This window comes from Cydia strobilella, chromosome 7 (assembly GCF_947568885.1).
Source record: "Cydia strobilella chromosome 7, ilCydStro3.1, whole genome shotgun sequence".
Lineage (NCBI taxonomy): Eukaryota > Metazoa > Arthropoda > Insecta > Lepidoptera > Tortricidae > Cydia > Cydia strobilella.
The window spans coordinates 11622664-11646145 of record NC_086047.1 but is presented as its reverse complement, the minus strand read 5'-3'; the positions used below and the strand labels follow the sequence as shown (position 1 = coordinate 11646145).

At 37.0% G+C, this 23482-nt stretch overlaps 3 protein-coding genes across 3 annotated transcripts in view; all 3 read right to left on the bottom strand.

Moving 5' to 3' along the window:
- Window positions 1–2040, bottom strand: part of LOC134743178 (very long chain fatty acid elongase 6) — a 62202-nt gene extending 60162 nt beyond the window's left edge. Inside the window, exon 1 of the mRNA XM_063676558.1 lies at window positions 1560–2040. Coding sequence (XP_063532628.1) covers window positions 1560–1753 — 194 coding nt within the window. The 5' untranslated portion in view covers window positions 1754–2040. The remainder of the gene's footprint in view (window positions 1–1559) is intronic.
- A 1700-nt stretch (window positions 2041–3740) lies between these two features.
- On the bottom strand, window positions 3741–8705 carry LOC134742744 (vitamin K-dependent gamma-carboxylase). Its single transcript, XM_063675932.1, has 8 exons — window positions 8567–8705; window positions 7548–7703; window positions 7237–7402; window positions 6962–7147; window positions 6184–6347; window positions 5220–5740; window positions 4398–4890; window positions 3741–4126 (listed from the first exon to the last, which is right to left on the bottom strand). Exons 1-8 carry the CDS (start codon window positions 8703–8705, stop codon window positions 3741–3743), a joined length of 2211 nt encoding a protein of 736 aa, XP_063532002.1.
- A 3635-nt stretch (window positions 8706–12340) lies between these two features.
- Window positions 12341–23482, bottom strand: part of LOC134743182 (uncharacterized) — an 82054-nt gene continuing 70912 nt past the window's right edge. Inside the window, exons 39-44 of the mRNA XM_063676563.1 lie at window positions 22876–23085; window positions 20362–20487; window positions 19001–19089; window positions 17484–17654; window positions 16619–16705; window positions 12341–13901 (exon numbers count right to left, since the gene is read on the bottom strand). Coding sequence (XP_063532633.1) covers window positions 13771–13901; window positions 16619–16705; window positions 17484–17654; window positions 19001–19089; window positions 20362–20487; window positions 22876–23085 — 814 coding nt within the window. The 3' untranslated portion in view covers window positions 12341–13770. The remainder of the gene's footprint in view (window positions 13902–16618; window positions 16706–17483; window positions 17655–19000; window positions 19090–20361; window positions 20488–22875; window positions 23086–23482) is intronic.

The window sequence follows — 23482 nt, the reverse complement described above, 5'->3', positions numbered from 1 at the left end:
ACGTGTTTCAATTGTCCCCGTTCTACCCTACTGAGCTTGTACTGCGAGAACCGGGAATTACCAGTTCTGCTACAGTATTTTAGTATTAAATGAGAGATTAATACTTCTGTTATTAGTTTATCAGTATTACAATAACTTATTGCAAACAATAATTTTCAAATTTATCTATCATCATCATTCGCTTGCCCTTGTCCCATTCACTTGGGGTCGGCGCAGCATGTCTTTTTCTTCCATACATCTCTGTCACCCGTCATCTCATCATTCACTTGCGTTAGTTTCATATCATCTTTCACACAGTCCATCCACCTTTTCCTCGGTTTTCCTCTCCTCGTACTTCCCTTCACATTCATTCTTAATACCTTTCTCGTCACATGACTTTCATCCCTCCGCATCACATGCCCGTACCATGCTAGGCGATTTGCCCTTACTTTTTCTGTTATGGGTGCAACTTTCAGGCTTCCTCTTATATACTCATTCCTTATCCTATCCATTCTCGTCACGCCACACATCCACCTTAACATTCTCATCTCCGCTACATGCAATCTCTTTTCATCCGTCATCTTTAGGGCCCAACACTCTGATCCATACATGACGACAGGTCTTATGATCGTTTTATAAATTTTACCCTTCAACCGAAGGGGCATACGGGCGTCACAAATGGTCCCCGTAACCTGCCGCCATTTCATCCATCCTGTGCTAATCCGGTTTTTCACGTCACGGTCAATATCGCCATTTATCTATCATATCCCTTGTAAATAGATGTTATCAATTATCACACACAAGAAAAGATAAACCTATGATAAAACCACCTGTTGCATTATTTTAAAGTATAAACAGTCATTCACAGAATACAATATCTGTCATATTGAAGACATAATGAGTTTGATAGCCTATTAACCTGTCATTAAAATGATAACATTTTATGTGTCCATCAGGTGATTGATATTAGTAAACAATGACTTGTTTTACTTAACATTTGACAACAATGATTTTATAAAATAGATAATAGGGTATTACACTGTATTTAAAATAAATTATTTCACACCATGCATGAAATAAAGCACCACATAATTATTAGAAAAACATAGATAGCAGTTATTTTAAACATAATTTCTTAAAGTTAAAAAAGTAGGCGAGTTGAGCGTGACGTCATTGTGTATTTTCATATAAATTCCAGGCATCTGAATTTTCATCGCAAGGTAAGATTATAGTGAGTCATGGAGTCAATATTTCAATATTAACACAAAAAATTAAATACTCATCCTCATACTCAATCAGTATTTTCACCCTGAAATGCCCTTAAAAACATCCTAAGCATCACTTCTAAGTAATTAAATATTTAAATTATAATTAATCATCAGTTCCAGACCTTTTGCTTCAAAGGAATTTTTGAATTCTACAATGAGAAGTACTTCTATATTTATCTGGGCATTAATTGATTTGAACTTTTTGTATGAAACATGTTTCAACCCTAAGACTGTGTTAAGATATTATAAGAATACATGACTGTGGTTCGGTGCTGTAGAAATGTACCTATCAAAAGAGTAATGAAAGTGTACCTGGGACGAGTCTGCATGTAGCGATGCCCGAAGAAAATGATAGCCATGTACACCCCCACGTAGTAAAACGCCACAGTCCAATTCTCCGTCATCCATTTCCTTGAATTCTGATGGATAAACTCGCTCTCAAAATCGAAAATGTATGAGTAATTCGGAGTAGTGTCCAAATTGTACTTCCAAGTTGCAGACTCCATCTCGAAAGTTTTAGATAAGTCACTGAACACTCGTTGTCTGCCTCACGCTACACTGATCATCACCCTGCCGGTGTCCGATTAATATAACCTAAATGGTATTTATTAATCGTTATATCACAGATGACTAACGTCAATATTTCGTGTGAAGGCGTCGTGTTGCCTATATGACACTGTCACCAGCAATGAGCGACAGGTAATGATACGTTGACTATTTATTTATTCGCGGTGAGACGCGGACGAAACGCAAGTTATTCGCGCCGCGCAGTCAGTGCCGCGGCAAGGTAGGAAGATGAATGAACCATTAACTTGTTTCGTCTCACGCCGCGCCTGCTACCATGACCGCCGCGGGCTGCCACTGCCACAGAATTGACAGTCAATATAGAGTAGGAAAGTAGGAACTATCAGACTGTCACTCGACGTTAGCTCTATGGATTTGGTAATGTTTTGTCTACATCGGCGTCGCAACACGCTTGGCAAGGCAACCAACCAGAGAGACTACCGCACGGCAAGTTCGCAAATTGCGGTCCTTTCTCCGTCACTCTAACTACGCCTTAATTGGAGTAAAAGGGATAGATACCAATTGCGGACTTCGGTGTTCGCGGTAGGCACTCAGAGACTTGTATATTTCGAGTCACCTCCACACTGTGCGCGAATCGCGGCGCAAAGCCGCGAACGCGAGTGTGGATTTGATTTCGCTGATTAGCGAACTCCCAAAAAGAACTCAAAACTAGAGGATTGCATTCTGTTTTGAGCATAGACCTAGCATTACATAGATGAGCTATACGCGTGCGCACGTGAGGGACAGAACATACGCAATGCGACAATATGATTGTTCGAGTAGATTTGTAGCCCACCATAAACCATACTAAATTTACGGTGGGGAACAAAAAAAATGTGAGACTGTGATAAGGACAAATAATAACAGCGCTTTCTCTGCTACTCCTACTGAAAGATACACATAAGACTATCCCGTTGGGTCATTTCCCCCCACCCATCATGCCCGATCTAGTTATACTAGATTCATGGTTTTGAGCACAGTATTACAGTTATGTTTTGAGGGAGCATTGATGTACTAAATTATGTACTACCATGGTTCGCAAGTACCCATTGAAGGTATGAAGAACAGGTAGAGACATGAAGAATGTGTAAGGGAACGCAAAGCTAGGAAAAATATATTATTATTTCTTTTTCAAAAACAAAACTGCTATAAACAGCCCACAACACAGCCAGGTAGATTTCAAGAGATAGGGTAGACTAGGTACGGTTGTAACAGGGTACGTTTAAACCGCTCGAATATTTACGAAGCCCTTTATTTTGTTGTATATGAATTTAGAACATTTTTATCTAAAGGTTTAGATTTAAATTTGTAGCTACTTGTACAAATAGGCGACGACTTATACGAGGCTATGGCTCCTTCCTAAAACGTCCTTTTAACTAAGTGATAATAGTGTACCTACGGTAAATTGTTGTAAGTAATTAATTTGGTAATGATATTAAAGGAAATTACTTGTTTTGGGTTTTATTTGGATGGGTAGGTGGTAGGTATACGTCGTGAGGACGGTTGTATGAATGGGGCACAACTTGGAAAATGACTATATCAAAAAACTATGGCAAATATAGTAGGTCAAGCCAAATTGTGAGTAAATAAGAACAAAAAAACTATACTCATCGTTTTCTTTTGGGTGCTAGTACTATATAGTATTTATATAAATATTTAGTAAAATATACTAATGATTTTAACAATTTCTTATAATTATTTTTTCTAACCAAAATATAATAAATTAAATAGGTACCTAAGTACCTATTATAAACAAAAGAAAGCAATGAACAATAGAAATATGAATATTTATGAAACATAGAAATCAAAGAAAAGTAAATAAAATAATAAATTATAATTATAAGACATTCGGGCAGAGATATGACAATAGCAATATTCACAGATACAATTACTGACAAAAGAATTCAGGTTTATATTTATTTAAAAAGTTCAAACTAAAAACATCGATAACTGAAAAAACAACTGATAATATCCTTTAAACAATTGTTCACCAAAAACTAGCATGTTATTTAATCTGATTTTCAATTCAGTTATAATTGGTAATTTATATTTTGGTTCCCTGTTATTTTCATTATGAACGTGTATTAATGCCTCCGTCTTGTTATAAAAAGTGAACATGTAAAATGCTGGTTTTTTGCCAGTATTCAGAATTCGATGAAACATCCCAGAGTCCAATTGTGAGAGTTGTCCTGTTATTAACTGGAAAGACTGGCTAAAAAGATTTGTCATCTCTGGTTCAACGGCTACTTCTCCTTCTAAGATTGTTAGGGTCACGTTACTTAATTCTGGTGGAATATATTTGTCCAAAACATAATCTGTAAAAAGAAACATGTACTCAAGTATAGATATATTTATAACTGACCCGTTAACTGTTGGCGGCGGAGGTGGATTGACTACTTATCTTGACTATTTCGGCATTACTGACAATCTTTAATTCTTTATTATGTATGTATGTATGTATGTAAACACTTTATTGTACATAAGACAGATTACAAACACAATAAAAGAACATAAATATATACAATGTACAAAGGCATTATTATTTGGGCACAACCCACTTAACTGAAATAAGGTAAAGGTACCAACCTGGAAAATCTGCGAAAAATACGACGTTACTGAATGGATCCCATGAGTGTACGTCACGCCTTATTTGACTCAAAATGGGTCTCCACTTTGTTGCATCGTCCAAAAGGGGCATTAAGAAGGGAATCTTCTCAAAGGTGCTCCAAGAAACTTGCAATAAATCAACCTTGGGATCAAACATTCGTTGGACAAATCTACCATTCATCGAACACCATACGTCAATAAAAATTGAAATGTTTTGAGAAGGCATTCCATTTTTCCTGTGGGATTTTTCCGATTTTTTAATCAAGGTGTTATTCAAACATATGGCGTATTGATGTACCATGTCTCCATGTTTATTCCAGCGGTCGTTTGGGATGAATACGTTAGGGTCGATAAATAAGTGATTATTTTTCTCGTTATCAACTACTTTCACGGTCACTGATTGGACGTCCCATGTGTGAACCATCATATCCCAGGAATATCCATAGAGACCGTCTGTCCAATTATTGTAACCCTGAAAATAATAATTTTGAATAAGTGTATTTATTAATAACTACTATAGTTATACCTAAATAGCAACCACATTACTTACGCAGCGCAGTTACGCACAAAGGTGGAATGGGAACATAGTAAATAGCACCACACAACAATAATGAGAGCTTAGGCGGGGTTCTTGTACTCTTTATTAACTTTACTTCTTTCTGACCTAGATAAGAATTTTATTATACCTACTTAGTAATTGTACACTATAATTGCGAAAGCATAAATTGCTATGTAATTATAAATTAAATCAAAAACTACCTACTATAAGTGCTACATTTAATTAAAGGTCTAACTTTGTACCTTAGTGATGAAGTGGGAAAACGGCAGGAAACCTTGCATTGTCATGTATATGAAAATCAAAATAGTCGTAATTTCTCTACGCCGGGTGATAACTGTCTCATTGTCTGTATCATTTCCTCCTTTACGAGTATGTTGTAATGATGTCACATTTTTATCGAAAGTAAATTTATGGTTTTGTATTTCAAAGCAATCCACTTCATCTATTTCGGGAAATTTTAAATCTTCTGACTCACTAGTCTCGCAAAGTTCTTCATTTTGTTCTTTATTTTCTTCTTTAGTTTCATATAACATTGCGCTGTCTTTTTCAAAAATGCTATTATCATCATCGTTATCATTATTATCTATATTTTTTTCATGTAACTCTGGGGAATTTGCTGGAATCATCTTATGTATATTTTTACGAATTTCAACCAAGTCAAGTGAAGGCATGCAGCGCAGTTTATAAAAATCAATAATCAATTTTGGCCAATTGAAGGGATAAAACAGTGGCATTGTAGACAAACACACCCATGGAAACATACCTGAAAAAATCATGTTTGCCTGTGGGATATATATTCATATTCTATGCACTGACGCATTGTAAACCTTTACATTTGAAAGAAATATAATATATATAGGGACCGTCTAAGCTCACTTCGCACCGACTTGAAAAAATCAAAGTGAGGAGGTGTCATTATAAACGGAATATTTTCATACATTAATGATGACATTGCCACAATTTGTCATTGCAAATGCCATGCTAAGTTAAGCCTAGTTCGGATTACGTTAATAATTAGTCAAGTGGCGAGTATTTTTTATTAGTTAACTAAAATCGGTCAACTGACCAAAAATCGTTCGCACTACAGACGAGCGAGTTACAAGTGAGTTTCTAAAGGCTGCGACTACTTTAATAGGCTTTATTTTTTAAATGTTTTTTTTTGCTATGGCTCCATAACTATTAATATATAATAATTGAAGAGCTTACCTATAGTAAACAACCTGGAATTCATAAGATGGAATAAGGCGCAGAACACCATAGCAACATGCCGGGTGCGAGACCACATCATCCAGAAGGCCACAGTCAGATCGAACACGAAAATGAACCAGTGCACTATGAGGTAGTCGGTCTGCTCAATTGTTAAAAACAACCTGGATAATTATACCAACCTGAATATTAATCTTATAGTTGGTCAAGCCATTTCCGTCAGTAGAAAAAAAGCAGCCAATTTAAAAAATGTAGGCGCGAAGGGTTGTCGTCCCATAGAAAATTTGAATTTCGCGCCTTTTTAAACTGACAGTTGTTTGACCGGCTATAGATTATAAAACATGAAAAAATCCAATGAAAAAAAACACGTACCCGCGTGGAAATAAGTATAGCCCAAAAATACGTTAACATTTTTTTTATGTGCATATTGTTGATAATTTTAACAAAGCTTTGCGTTTGTGTATCAAAGACAAAGGAGAATATTTTTAAAATAATATGTTTTGTTTCAGTTATATAGCCCGCTCCAGCGAACGAACGCTAGCGAACTAGACTCCACACTCGCGTTCGCGGCTTCGCGCCGCGATTCGCACATGAGTGTAGGGGGCTTATGATTGTAGTTTTATTATTAATTACATTTTGTAAATAATTTTTTTGTCAGCGTGTTTTTGGTCCACCCTGTAATCATGTTAGACAGTAGAAATAATAGCTGGATGCATGCGTCCCTTATCGCATACAGAACTTTTTACTCTTTTCTTTCACTTAATGTGATAATACATACGTAAAAGGAGTAAACACCCAATGAGCGCTAAGATTTGGCACAGAGTATCCAGTTAGCCATTCCGCGGTGCCCTTTTTCACTCCGGCCATGAAATAAAGAATAAAAAATTGGAACTTCAAAATGAAATATTGCCAATACGGCACTGTATCACTGGCCTTTTCCGGTTCTATAATAGCATCTAAAGACCTGAAACAATTAGAATTTGAACAGGTATAAATATTTATTGTTAAAATAACTGGAAATAATAGTTATGTTTATAATATACTCATACTAACCAATAGCAGTTGGCATCGGTAAAAGTAAGAAGAAAACCCACCAAACCAAACAAGTAACTATGATTGTTCCAGTAACTTTTCTCAATGAAGAATAAGTACCAATAGGAAATAGTAAATAGCCGCGCTAATGTGTGGTATTTCCATCCCAGCATTATACCTAAGGCACCTAAAACAAAAATTGAACTAGAGCTCTTTCGATTCCTATACTAAATGAAAATGTTTAAGTCTGGGTTCATTAAGAGTAGGTAAACATTACTAAATAGAAAAAAATTGATAACCGGAAATACCGGAATAGATAGCCGATAATTTACCTATCCACAATGTTGTGTAGACAAAAGACATGTAGGGCATCGAAATACCCGGGACAAAGTCGAAAAGTGGAAAGTGGCACATTTTAGGGTCCCCCCATCTTTTGTTCAAGTGGGCACCGCCGCGCTCCTCCGGTATGTCGAATAGCATTGCCAAACCTAGGAAATAAATAAATATTTAGATCTGTTATGACTTCCATGAAATTATACCTACCTAATAGGTCCAAGTTAGATTGAGATCCATTAGAATGCTTTTATTTAGCTAAGTTTATAATTTTTCTGCGTAGACATATTGAACAAAAGTTAGTCCAGACGGAACAATTTTTTGTCAATCTGACGTTGTCCGATCAATCAGGTGGTGTGGACGCAAACGCCAAACTTGGCTCGCCGATTTCGACCGCCGATTATTACCGATAAAATGGAGGTGCGGACACTGCGGACGCAAGAATACCAATTTGTGACGCAAGTACAGTCGCCATCAGATATATCGGAGCGGCCGAGGTGCTCAAAAATATCTGAACACGCACCTATCGCCTTGACAATAGAGGTTCAGATATTTGTGAGCACCTTGACCGCTCCGATATATCTGATGGCGACTGTACCTATTCGCGTTTGGGGGCATTTTTTTTAAATTTAGAGCGCTCAAATATCACCTTAAATCTAAAATTTGTGATTAAATTGGAGACTGAGGCCAATTTCTTTTCTGATCATATCGGTCGATTTGACCATCCCGTTGATCCCGTGGACTGGCCTCTCGGAATTGTTTCGGAAGTATATAGGGCCCTCCACACTCATGCGCGAATCGCGGCGCGAAGCCGCGAACGCCGGTAGTCTGGAGCGTGCTTAAAACGAGTAAGAGTCTCTCCGATACCGCAAGCGATTTTTGATATCGGTGAGTTTTGTAGAGGCCCTATGTATCATTATTTAAACAAATTAAACTATGGTATAACAGTGTAACTTATTGCTTAAAATAATTGAAACTTAACACTAATAATAGTACCTAATAAGTATTAAGAACTCACCAAATAAAATTCTCGTGACAGCTAAACTGGACGCATCCTTCGGGGCATGCAAATAATTAACGACTTTGGTAAACGTCGTTTCTTTAATCTTAAAGCCAAACTGTTCTTTAAATTTCAAATCAAACGCCTCTAACAACATATTAAACTTTTCCTTGAATTTAATTTTAGGACGTTGACAATTTCTGGGCGTTTCGCTTAGTATCCGGGATAAGACTAACGGATTTCCACGCGGTGACGCTCCAGGTAAATTATATTTGATCTTGTTTATCTCAGTGAAACTCATGTGTCTATTTAATTATGGAAAGGGGATGCTCAGACGTGGATAGGGAATGTCTTATTTCCAGTTGATTACACTCTTAGGGGTGACACTTGTCTCCTTTCTGATACCTACCTACTGAAAATGTTTGAGGTACCTACTTACGTAGGAATTTACATATATTAATATGCATTGCAATATTTGTGTCAAGTTTATCATCTTTACTTAATAGATGACAGAAAACCCTATCAGAAATCTACAGTCAAGCGTGAGTCGAACTTAAGCCAAAAAAACATTGTTACGGAAGTTACGGAACCCTGTGGTTTGCACTTGGCCGGTTTTTTGTAATATGTTTATTACCTCAGAACTCCGTCGTCATGTGTGAACCGATTTGGGAAAATCTTTTTTTGTTCAAAAGTAGTTACAGTACTTACTGTACCTATATATAGCTCCAAAATTGGTCAAAGTTTGGCAAAAATTCATTTCTGATTAAGGGTTCCATTAGGAATTGAGGGAACTCCTAACATCTTATAGGCTTACATATAGCGATTTCTAAAATTAAAATTCTTCGATAAATCAAGCATTTACATTTAAAAAAGTGCCAATTGGCGAAGTGGAACTGCTGAATAGAACAGAAAGGATGTCTTCAACGACACGTTTTTCACGTTTGTCAATTTGTCGTCTTCGTTAGGTTTGTTAAGCAAGTAAGATTTTAAGGAATATTTTTGTCAAGGTCCAGTTCTAATAATGAGTTTCATAAGGATTCGAGGGAATTCCTCAAATCTTGATGGATTCAGATCCAGACTGAAACTTGAAACGCTTGAAACTCACCCAAAGCGCAAAACTTTCAAGAGACATTAACTGGTAATAGTCATCTAGGTCTCAGAATAATAACTAAAGCTAGGTAGTCTAATAGCCTAATGTTAAACCGTATTCTCGCGTACTAAATGTAGATGGATGTCTTTCAAAATGCCAAATGCATAGAAGTTTGGGGGATTTCAAGCTTTTTTATCGGGAATTTTCACTCCTTATTCATAATTGTGGTAAATCTTTGTCCATCTTTGATTAATCATGGTAAACAATAGATATAGCTCAATAATTACTTAGTGGTTTAAAAAAAGTGACAGCTAAAATATATGCAGAATTAAACCAGTTGAAAAATGACACATTTAGACGTTAAAATATCTTTGTGTATATTAGAACATATTGATTTTATAAAAATAAGCATAGAAAATTTTCGAGATCTATTTTTCTGGACCTACATCTACAGTGGCGCCAACTGGTGAGCACAAAAACGGTAGCCCTCATCTAACATATACTAATCTATGCTTGTAACCACAGTAAATTCACTGCCATCTATCGACACACTTTAAAACTAAAAATGAAGATTTATAAAAATACGATAAAATGCATTTAAATATTTATTTTATTTTATTTTATTTATTAGGAAAACTTACAGCTGAAGTAACACGTTAGGTAATAACATAGAAGCAGTGAGCCAATTACAAGTTTCCACAGATAGAAACTGCGTAAAGTGCATGGTGTGCGAAATTACAACTAATAATACTTACTAACTTATAAATATACTTTACTTATCTTACTAGAGAGGGAAAATTGGTTTAAACAGTTAACAAGAAGAACAAAAGAGAGAAAAAAGAACAGGATAGAGATACAATGTTGAGTTAACACATATATACAAATATGTATAAATGATTTTATATTTGCATTAATTATTTTTATATGATTTTGACCCGTTCTTTCACTGATATGCGTTAAAATTGTTAAATAACAAACGAAATTGTCGACGCCCTCTATACGAGAGTAGGCCAAAGGTAGTGGCGCCATCTGATCGAGAATCAAATTTTCGTGATATTCGAGGCACGTTTTTTACTTAAGACTGTATCCATCTATTACGGAGTTATATCTATCTTTGTTAAAATAGATAGATAGATAACTAGCTACAAAAGAAAAACTGATGTATGTGCTGAAATATTTTATTCTTTAATATTACAATTTGATACATAATTCCACTAAGAACAAACATTTAATTATTGTCAATGATATAACTACACAATTTAGAAACGTTCATAATTTCAACAAGATATATCCCTTTGACCGCCGCCGTCAAAGATGTGATTCCCAATAGGTATACGGTATACCTAACTCCTAAGACTTGAAATTTGCCGTTAAGCTAGTGGCTCATATCGTTTTAATCAATGGATCACCCGAGAAAAAAAAAATACCAAGGCCCACCAAAATCTACAAGGGGTTGTTAAGGATGACTCACGCAACAACTGCCCGGGCCGGGGCGCCCGACACTACAGTGTTCTATATAAAGAATCACGTGATCCCCGATCACCTGTCACTGTCATGGAACATTAATTGTCGGAAGCCTTCTAGCGTATGTTTATTCGCGGACCACTTTAGGTGGTCCCAAGGAACAACGGTTAAGAACCACTGCGTTAAACATTGGAAAGTTTGTGTCGGTAATTATTTGGATAAAACAATCGCAAAATCCTGCAGGTCTGGCGGTTGGATTATGTCCATATTATACAATATGGACATAATCCGTCCAACTGCCCGTTCCCAATTTTCATAAGATTTTCAGTTAGTTATGTTAAATCTGCCGAAGCTATTGCTTTCTTTTTTTTACGTTCTGAACTTTCGCGAAACCGATATGTTATAAACTTGTTATAATTGATGCAAGCGGGTAGTTAAGTACCTACTACATATATTTGTACGTATCCTTTAACCCTTAAATGCATAATGATGTATATATGCATCGTATATTTGATGGTCCGTGGCTCAATATGCAGCTATCCAAAATATTATTCCCTCAATCTATACAACATGACACATCTATTTCAATTTATTAAAAAGTTATACAAAAAATCATGCATTTAAGGGTTAATAAGTTTAAAATTATGATAGTTATTTAAATTTTTGCACTTTGTAATTTTTCCTCAGTCACCCGTTGACCACGAAGGCTGTAAAGGGTTCGAAACGTCGGGATGTATGGTATTATAAATTCAATATACGCGATATAATCCGTTTTCATAGTTTTACTTAAAATTATGATTTACTTAAAGGATAAACAGGACAAATATGATAATAATACTTCGAAAATTCCGAATGTAGTAATTGCGCTAGTTTCCATCCAGTTCTAGTTTTCGTCCATTTCGTACAATTTGAAAATAAACTTACCTTGCCACACAAATTTTGACTTCAATCCTAAAGACGAAATGGCCTTTTCATACAAACGTAGTCCTCATTTTACTCTCTGGATATTAACGTTACTGAAAATATTTTGACACAATTTGTACACATAAAGTGACACTCAGTAACTATGCGGTCACTTTGTACTTATGCGACGTCACAGGAAATAGCCTTCTAATGCTAATATAAACACAAAAAAACATACGTCGTCTTATTTACCAAATAAAAAGTAGTTACTATTTGGTTTGTTTTTAAATAGGAAAAATAAATTAAGCAAAATGTTGAGGAAAAAAAGAATAAACTAAAATTCGAATACGTTTAATAATAATAAATAAAATAAACTATTAACAAATACGTTAATAAACAATCAATTCAAAAAAGACTTTACATCACATACTTTTGTAGACTATATTTATATCGCTCTGGTTATGACACAGATTGTTAAATAATACAAGTGCAAGATCTAGATAAGATCTATACATTTTAAGATTAGCTATACTTACTAAACTATTCCGCAACTTAATGAACTAGTATCTCTTCAGTCGGCAGAGAATAAAACAGTGTGGTCGCAATAAACATAACAACCATATAAGGCTGCGCGTGCAGTAAAGGGTTAAGTAGGTAAGTTTAGGTTTAAGATAAAGTTAAGTTGCATATCAACAGCACAAACGCAAAGGAGCCTCGTCTGCCAACAAACCACTGTGTGGTTTGGCAGAAGAAAATAGGTATTTAGTTGTAAGTAAGATCTTTGAATAAACGTTTATTTTTTTTTTTTTTATTTTTTTTTTAAATAGTTAATACTTAATACACATGAAAAAAAAAACAGTCATACTAACTCCGACTGTTGACTCTGTGACTTGATGAAATTTTTCAGTCAGAATTATTCGAAAATTATAATAAATAACGTAAAATTATTTATTTACGGAAAAGGCAAAATGAAGAGACATTTGATTTCAGTTTATTCCTCACATTTAGGAACTTTGTTGAACATACGACAAATAAAATTGACTGTAACATAATTCTTATAAAAACTTACATCACAGTAAATGTTTCAATACTCAGACTGCGCATTTGTGCGCAAACAGAAACAAACAGACTGACCTATTTTAAATAATTGTAAATATAATCACTAATCAGATGCCATCCGATCGTAATTATAATAATTTCGTAGTTAAAATAAATACTAATATAATGCTTGGCACCTCATACAGAGATTTGCGTATAACGATAAGTCATATCGTTCAATAATTTATAAAGTATAATTACAGAAACGATTATAATAACATTAAAAACAGTCAAATTTAAACAACGAAACTTTACGCTTTATGACACTTGGACAGAGATCACAGTGCAAACAATTTGGTCAGGATACACGTTAACTTGTTGCGATTCTAATCAGCATCAGATACAAACGGAATGTCCTTAAAATAACGCTTAACATAAACTTAAAATACAATACCTATTCGAAATCATTTAAATCTCTTGTAAAATTGCTGTACATTTTGGCCTCGCGTCTACTGCAAAAACATTTTATTTGATGTTTAAATTTAAAAACTCACTAAAGCGTAAGTTTTGTAAACGCAGAATACTACTATGAAATTCACAACAGTCTAAAAGTTCTAAAAATCCACATTTGATTCAGTAAGGTGACTATGAGCTAATTACATTTCGCAATTAGGTCTAAAACATCTAAATACCGGTGTAGGAAAACCCTTGGCTAGTAGTATGAAGTTCAGTAGGCTCCAATAACTCCGCCGGGGCCGGGTAGCACGGACTTGCCGGAGAGGAACACGTCCACAGCTCGGGCCGCTTGGCGACCTTCGGAGATAGCCCACACCACTAGAGATTGGCCGCGGCGACAATCTGATGGACGAAAATTAACAATTGTTATGAATTCAGTTAGGGAAATGCCTTATCATACGCTCACAAAACCAACAAGATAAAAAATATAGTGTATCTGGGGTGTAACCTTGTGTTATTTGCCAATAAAAAAGAGGGGTGAACCGTAAAAAAATCGACTAAATATGAATAAGTAAATACGCAACTTTTTTTGCTAAAGACGCCGGTTCGAATCCGGCCTTCATCACTGGAGGGCTTCGTTACTTTTTCTTCAATATATGACATCTATTTCGGTTAATAAGTAAATAATTTAGTATATATTAAACAAATAAACATGTTTTATAAGCAATTATTGTATATTATTCATATGACGCGGTTTTCATATACAATAAAATAATTTATGTTAAATACAAAATATTATGCTTTTGTATTTAAAATACATGGTTCTATCAATATTTTTAGGATAATATGTTGTATTACTTGTATTGTAAATAACTGCCATTTGCAATGATGTGCATTTCATACAATACGAACCTTTAGTATCACTCAATCCCATCGTCATGATAACCTTAGGTTAAGTGATAGCAGTATCACTCAATCCCATCTTTAAAATCGATTGGTGGGATTAAGTGATGATGTTTAAAAAAAAAAAATTTTTTTTATAAAAGCTTTAACGCTGACTGTACTTCTCTTTGCACACGCAACTAATACTCACCGAGATAATTCTAAAAACCCCAAACACAATTAGGTTGCGTGGATTTATCACAGAGTTCCTATGGCCACCTGTCTCGATCATCAAATCAGCTCGATGGTACCATAATATTTCATTGTCACCCGACTTACATATATTATGTAATGCAAATTTTCAGCTTCATCGGAAACTGGGTCAAATTTAACTTGCAAGATTTGACCCGTACAAACATGTATTTTTAGTTATATAAATACCTGTGAAATTATGCGGACATAGTCTATGGTCCACGTTTACTAGCGCGCACTGACCGTATAGAATGCAAATTTTCAGCTTCATCGGAAACTGGGTCAAATTTAACTTGCAAGATTTGACCCGTACAAACATATGTATTTTTAGTTATATAAATACCTGTGAAATTATGCGGACATAGTCTATGGTCCACGTTTACTAGCGCGCACTGACCGTATAGTACAGAAAGTGTAGAATGCATGTGCTCGTTATTGTTTCGGTATTCCGCCACAAAAACATGTGACACCTTATTTAAACTCAGCAGGTATTCTCAAAATGGCATTTCGTAGAGAACTGCACCTGTCATCTTCGTTGTTTAGAGTTTTTAAAACATCAGCAAGCAGGTCAAGCTTGTATGACATCAGATCGGTTTGTAACGAATTGGTACTACCACGTCACAGTACTGCTGCATTTCGAGTTAGCTTCAAATATACAGCAACAAAATGCTGGAATAATATACCTCCACCCCTCAAAAACTTAAATACAGTAAGTATGCTTGATTGCCACCGACGTGGTATAAAAAAAAAAGTAGTTTTAAATTGCGGATTAAACAACATCTTACAGCAATACAAAACTCGCTACCTCCTCGTACTAGAGCCACGCCATCATATTTAAAATGACTATATTTATGCACCTTATGTCTTTATTTATTTTTATCTATATTAAGTATATTTTTAATGTTCTGTCTATGTCTATGATAACTCGGGGCACGTTCTAGGGATTTGATATCGATAAAAAAAATGTCGATATATATTTTGCATCCGTCAGCCGCCCATAAGTTATTATATTGTCAAAATAGTTTTGATAAAGAACTCCTTTCAGGCATATTTTACAAAATAAATAAGGTTTGTCTCGAAATGGTTAATGTACCTAATGGTATTTTTATGACTTAAGGTAGATTTCACTTTTTATGTACTTTTAGCAATAAATGAAGATGGAGTAATGTTTAAGAAATAATAAATAACGATATAAAATGATTAGAATAAAGCATTTAGTGCTAATGTGGAAATACTGACCTGGTTTTCAAAATAAAATAAATTCTTCGAAAAAACACCTTTTTAGAATTTAAGAAGCAGTATACAAAGCGATTTTGTATAAATACGAGTATATTTATTTTGTAGAACATTTAGATGTTGACAGTAACATCGATATATTCAATTGGCGATAAAATATTTTGCTACGTCACTTCAGTATAAGTGCCCCGAGTTATCCCAAGTTTGGACTTATGATACATACATAGGTAGCAAGTAAATTATTGTTAATATTCAACACTTAAGTAATAACAATACATTTATAGTATTAAAAACGAACTCATCTACAAAATAAAACTAAATTAAAACTATAAAGCGTAGCAGGTTAATAAAGAGCTTGTAAAAAATACGACACGTCAACGATAATTATTTACGTCATAATAAATAGAGATGTTGTCACTTGTTATGTCTGCAAGTTGTTGAAACCAAGGTAGGTTTCGTTTATTGATATTTTTTTATTTACTTCTCCTTCAATCTTAAATACTCCACACTCCAGAGAAATCGGCAATAGACAACTGACATTTTTGACTGAATTTCCTTTTTTACTTTTTTCGAGGTCTTCACGAAGGACTACAGTATGGGGTTTTTCAAAAAATGAGTATACAAGTTTTTAAAGGGTCTGCCACGCGCATGTACTACCCCTGAATTTGTAGGCGTCCATAAGTTACGGTAATCGTTCACACCGATGTGGTATTTAAAAAAACCGTTACACAAATGCTCATTGTACTTACCTCCGGCAGCAAACACGTTGTTGACGGGTGTGTGATAGATGTTTTTCTTGTCGGTCTCCACGTTGCTGCGCGCGTCCAAAGGTAAGTCTGTAATATAGACAATAGGCTCGTACAATTTCATTCCAAATATCGCATCTCACAGCTTGAGAATTAACTTTTTTTAGCAGTTAATTTAGCCTTTTTAGATGTACTTATTAATAAAATTTCAACCGTAGTACTACCATTTAAGGTTCAAATCAGATTGCACTTTCGCCTTGAATTTCATCACTAAAAGTAAAAGGGAAATAAATATATACTGGCAACATATTTTTGTATAAACGTGTGTGTTGCTGAGCGTAAAACACGAGCGTTCCACGCACACATCAATCGTGTTTCGGCTTCACTTTTGGCCGATTATCCGACTATCTGTCTATGTGTAATTAGTCTAAAGATTTAGTGTTATCTACAAATTTTCTTTTTAGTAGAATTTTAAAATCACGATTTTGATGGAGTATTCAATTTTTCACCTGCACTAAGAAAGTATTCATTACATAAGTTGCTTATGGATTTAGGATCATTTATAATTATAATGCTATGCTCTATTTTCCAAGTACCTCCTTTGCTCGTAGTAGCTATGCCAGTATTCTCCTTATTTAATTTCAAAACAGCTTTCGATTTATTATTTGCTTTTGTTATTGTTTTTGTAATATAGTTACGATTCGCAATGATCAGTACATTTTTAAGGACACGTTGGTACATCTTAAAGTGAGAATCAAGTTTATTATCAAATTTACGGATTATCGGAGGTCAAGATCCATTTCAGGACGATGAGCCTGCGGAGTAAGTAAACATCGCGCTCCTAAAGTCAGTGCTTAGAGAAACTTGCCAAGCTGATGTGCCACGTATCTCTCGGGCCCGAGGAAGCCCATGGCCAGCAGCACCAGCTCCGCCTTGTACACCTTCTCAGTTCCGGGGATCTCCTTCATCTCCCAGCGGCCGCCCGCGGCGCGCGTCCACTCCACTTCCACGGCTGACACGCCGGTCACGTTGCCGTAACCTGGTATCGTAAATAGAAAGTTAGTACTACTCGTATAATTTGTCCTCTTCAGTTTTGAGTTTTCCCGGTTACATCATAGACCATAAACTAAACGCAGCAATTCCTCGTACAAAATTAAAGACGCTAAGCCCGAAGAATTTTGTACCAATTGACACGTCATCGCACGCGCGTCCTTCCTTTACACGTGTTATAAAGGCTAACATAGTAAACACCGCTCTATCGCGATTTTGCTCTATGCGTTCTATTCGTAACTGTTAAATGGTTGAAACATTGAAAATGCTTAATTACGCCATAATTAATAGTACAAGCTTAACCGAAGTTCAAAAACAGCATTTTTATATTTATAATTGCTGTCTTGAATACATATCGAACATGTAATCAATCATACATGCAAGTAACTATGACCTCTAACTAATAATTAAAAAATCGAAAAAATCTAATAACCATAGTTAATATACATCTAATTGTGTCAATGTTTTCTATAATGTTGGAGAAAAATTCTCCATATAAACGTAGTCCGTTTATATGGAGAAGCGGCCACATGCCAACGTCAACTTTCGTTGTAGGTATAAGTTTAGTCGTCTATAAATTAATTAGGAACGAAATAAAACAGGTACACGTTTTATTAAAATGTTTAGATTTTCCGTGTCGTGATGACGATATAGGTAAGTAGACAATGGCGTATGAAGGCTTAGGTTATGTCAAGTCAAGTTCAAGTTTGCGCCACGAAAATCACTTAAGATTTACAAAAGTTAATTTTTTAACATGCAGATACGTCTGCGAGCGATACTCCAAATTTTATATTAAAGGAAAAAATATGGAAAAAGTTACGCTTCCGGCAGGACTTGAAAATGAACCGTCTGATTTCACCTTTACCACCAGTACACTAAAGGGCTGGCTTTGGATCCCACCAAGGTGGAGACAACTTCATCACGCTGCACCGACAAGAGCCCACAGCTCTTAAATTGAATGATGATGATGATTTCACCTTTATGTCATATTAGGGCATTGCTATGTTGTAAAAATACGAGTAAATAACATACTGTGTTAACTTAACAGCGCCATCTATCTGACCCTTTATATTACTTAATCGAACCCTAGATGGTCTATCGATAATCGATACGCATCTAATAAGGGTACATAGTTCTCTGTACAGTCAGCCAGTCTATAGGTGGCGCTGTAATCAATAAGTAAATGATTTAGGCTAGTGTTTCAGATGTACTTATTTTACTTTCCACATATACTCGATACGAGGCACACGCCTGGTTTGTCTCCGACTCCGTCAAGATCCTCCGACATCCGCCCACGTGCTAACAGACTGTTTGACAACTATTCTATAAACTTACCGTCATCCAGGAATTCTTTGGTTAGCGTAGAGAACTTCCTCGGGTCGTTTCCGAATTTCACTTTGACTTCCTCGTGCCCGTAGTCCACTCTGCGAAAATATTGAACGTGTTTAAATGCTAGAATAATCAAATTTAATCCATTCCAATCACTGGCAATGTTTACATAAGTAAAAGAAAAGAGTTTTCATATAAGCTATATCAGTTGTACGTAATATTCTAAAAATACAATATTTTAATACCTGAAGACCCTCGGTCATTGCGGCTACGGGTTGTCTTGTGTAGTCTGGGATGCTAGGTAATAATACCTGAAGACCCTCGGCCTTTGCGGCCACGGGTTTTCTTGTGTAGTCTGTGATGTTAAGTAATAATACCTGAAGACCCTCGGCCATTGCGGCCACGGGTTGTCTTGTGTAGTCTGTGATGTTAAGTAATAATACCTGAAGACCCTCGGCCTTTGCGGCCACGGGTTGTCTTGTGTAGTCTGTGATGTTAAGTAATAATACCTGAAGACCCTCGGCCATTGCGGCCACGGGTTGTCTTGTGTAGTCTGTGATGTTAAGTAATAATACCTGAAGACCCTCGGCCATTGCGGCCACGGGTTGTCTTGTGTAGTCTGTGATGTTAAGTAATAATACCTGAAGACCCTCGGCCATTGCGGCCACGGGTTGTCTTGTGTAGTCTGTGATGTTAAGTAATAATACCTGAAGACCCTCGGCCTTTGCGGCCACGGGTTGTCTTGTGTAGTCTGTGATGTTAAGTAATAATACCTGAAGACCCTCGGCCATTGCGGCCACGGGTTGTCTTGTGTAGTCTGTGATGTTAAGTAATAATACCTGAAGACCCTCGGCCTTTGCGGCCACGGGTTGTCTTGTGTAGTCTGTGATGTTAAGTAATAATACCTGAAGACCCTCGGCCATTGCGGCCACGGGTTGTCTTGTGTAGTCTGTGATGTTAAGTAATAATACCTGAAGACCCTCGGCCATTGCGGCCACGGGTTGTCTTGTGTAGTCTGTGATGTTAAGTAATAATACCTGAAGACCCTCGGCCTTTGCGGCCACGGGTTGTCTTGTGTAGTCTGTGATGTTAAGTAATAATACCTGAAGACCCTCGGCCATTGCGGCCACGGGTTGTCTTGTGTAGTCTGTGATGTTAAGTAATAATACCTGAAGACCCTCGGCCATTGCGGCCACGGGTTGTCTTGTGTAGTCTGTGATGTTAAGTAATAATACCTGAAGACCCTCGGCCATTGCGGCCACGGGTTGTCTTGTGTAGTCTGTGATGTTAAGTAATAATACCTGAAGACCCTCGGCCTTTGCGGCCACGGGTTGTCTTGTGTAGTCTGTGATGTTAAGTAATAATACCTGAAGACCCTCGGCCATTGCGGCCACGGGTTGTCTTGTCCGCGGGTGGGCTTCGGCTGCGGCAGGATTTCGAACGTCGTGATCGACTTGGCGCCTTGGCGGAGCGATGTCGCTATGCAGTCGCATCTACAAAACGAAATTACCATAATTAATAATAAGACATTAATGCAGGTCAGCTTGTGGCGAGCTGTTGGGGAGTAGCGATCCCACGTATCCGAGTATTCCTGGGAATTTATTTATTTATTTATTTATTTATTATTATTTAAGTTGACAATTGTACCTTAACAGCTAGAGCCACAGCGGCACAAATTGGGAGACAGTATTTATACATTGGGTACAAAAGTATTTTCAAAACAATATTAATTATACTTATATAATACTACTTACAGGCATCTCTCGCTCTATCACTCTCTTACACTCAATCATCAGTCGTCCGATTGCACTCACAAATAAATCACACTCCGGGTGTGCCTCGAGCACGGAGTTGAGCAGAGCGTGCGCGCGCGCGACCGGCGCCTGCGCGTGCGCCCGCGTGCGCGCGGTGCTCTCCGCCAGCAGCGGGTGACGCCGCGCGCGAATGTACTGGTTAGGCACAAATAATCGCATGAAGGCCTCGACAAGGGCTACGCTATCTATTGTGTTTCTAATAACACCGATCGTGAATTTCGCCAAAGAGAGCAACCTCCGCAACTGGAGCGAGTCGTACCCTAGATGTCCCTGCAGAAACAGAGTAGGGTACATATACGGATAATAAGTGTGTATTTTTTTGTATATAGCCCTAAGATACGACTTTTGGACTTGCTCTAGCATAAGTATATATTTACTCTCATGCGGACTCCACACCACTGCATTCGTTTCGAGAATGCTGCGCACGAGTGCCGCATACAACACGCGTGTGGCTTCCACAGTCAGGGGCGCGGAATTGCGCAGAACGAAACCTAGTCTTTTGTATGCAGTCTTGACCACGGCCTGGACATGTTCGCGAAACGTTATATTTGAGTCAAAGAGAACTCCTAAATCGCGTACCTGTTCCGAGCGCAATATGTCGGTGCCGCCAATATTGTAATTATATGCTTGAGGTGTATGGGACCTGGTGAAGGACATCATTTCGCATTTACTTGCATTGAAATACAGTTCATTTTCAACACTCCAACGATGGACCGCCTCTATGTCCCGTTGCAGCTCCTCGCAATCCCTTTGACTTTGGATCGGTTTAATCAATTTCACATCATCAGCGAACATTAGCAACGTGCAGTGATGCACTTCCACCGGTAGATCGTTTACGGTCGTTAGAATTTCTGTTACCCGAAAAGGTGAGTGGATCTTTTGCTTCTGGCTTGCCTTAGCCGGGCGTCCAGAGTGGAGCTGCGTTCTCGAGGGTAGATGTGGAAACGTAAGGGGCTAGTTGGGTATGTTTAAAATCCAGAGACACCTCTCTACACTAAGCCCTTACACCGGCGTTGCCCTTGAGCTATCCTAGATGTCGCTTTTTGTGAGGACGAGTCAATGCTGCCGGAAATTAAATTGAATACCGTTGTATTAGGCGTCCGGTTTTTTTTATTCCATAGCCCAGTATTTAATCCATCGCTTTCACCGAATAACCTAACCCATAACCTAGCTTATTTTAGATTCCATCAACTTTGAACAGTCCTTGCACCCTGGCGGGTGCTGCCTCTGCGTGTGGATGACATGGGCAAGGGCAGCATCCGCTCGGTGTACCCCTTACTACTCATTAAAGTATCAAAAGGGCCTCTACATGTTGGATTCGGCTGCGCGCACGCCTCTAAAATGTCCGGACACCATTGTTCCGTGATGGTAAAGACCTACTTTGATTTTAAATATTAATGGAAATCTAATATGTAGTTATGTAACTCTTACTTCTAACTTAGTAAAGTAGGTAGTTCAAGAAATGCTATAATTTTTGTTGAACCGGTCTCAATTCTAAAATTAATAAAGTGCTAATTTATACGAGAGAAAAGTAAATATATAGATATCATGTATTTTGGTCCGAGCCGTTTGTTTATCAAATTATCACACACAATGCTGAACCCATACTTACCTGTAATCTCGACGACGATACATAAACGTGTATTCTATTCAAATCAAGGTGAGGATTGTGCGTATTACGAGTAACACACGTGTATTTGCGTACACATAGAATATGATTTTTTCCGAGGGGTTTTTACAAGTTTCTATTAAATCTGCACTGTATGTATGTATGTTCCGGTCAAGCTAAATTAGACCCATTTTCCATTTTTTGATTGAGCTGAAACTGTTCAATATCTAAGTTAGGTGACAATGCAATATTATGGTACCATCGAGCTGATCTGATGATGAACACAGGAGGTGGCCATAGGAAATTTGTGTTTGGGTTGTTAGAATAGTCTCAATGTGTATTAGTTGCCAGTTGAAAGAAAAACGGAGTAATCGATAAAAGCTTTTATCAAAAAAAATTTTTTAATATAAAGCTTATTCCAAATAGGATCAGTTAATAATATTGCCTAAAAAACCTACCCAGTATCGCCTCCTCCGATTACAAGCACATTCTTGTCCTTGGCGTTGAGTTCGGGCAGCTCCTTTCCGTGGTGCAGCGGCGGGCCCATCTGCTTCTTCTGCCACGACTCGAGGAACTCCATGGCGTAGTGGATGCCGTTGAGCTGCCGGCCCTTGAGCGGCAAGTCGCGTGGCCATGTCGCGCCCATGCAGAGCACCAGGGCGTTGTATCTGGGGATGGGAATGATAGGTTAACGTTGTAAGGAAATCGGTCGAATAACAACAATAAAAAGACGCCTAGTCTTACTAAGATGGCAAGCTTTTTTTTCGTTAATCCCGGTGAAAAAAGAGGGGTGGTAATAAGCAGAGATTCTATTTTTTGCGGCAAACTATGTAGTTCTAGAGGATTTTTATCAACGGCATGGATATGTACTAATATGTAGCTGTGAAACCCCTTCTGGTCTAAGTTTTGCAATTTATTGAAACTTTTATTACATTTGTGTCGTGAATGAATATTATTTTAAAACCAATATATTAAATATTAAAATTTAAAATAAACACGTAAATATAAAGCCAAACAAAAATACTAAAACAAACTCTAGAAATGATTACATTATCTATACTACGA

What these genes read in the sequence shown, in the direction of transcription:
- LOC134742744 (XM_063675932.1), bottom strand. Translation starts at nt 8,705, where the DNA reads ATGTTGTTAGAGGCGTTTGATTTGAAATTTAAAGAACAGTTTGGCTTT. An exon ending in ACCGATGCCAACTGCTATTG is followed by an intron (nt 7,148 to 7,236) that starts GTTAGTATGAGT and finishes TAATTGTTTCAG; the next exon opens with GTCTTTAGATGCTATTATAG. An exon ending in TTCCAGGTTGTTTACTATAG is followed by an intron (nt 5,741 to 6,183) that starts GTAAGCTCTTCA and finishes TGATTTTTTCAG; the next exon opens with GTATGTTTCCATGGGTGTGT.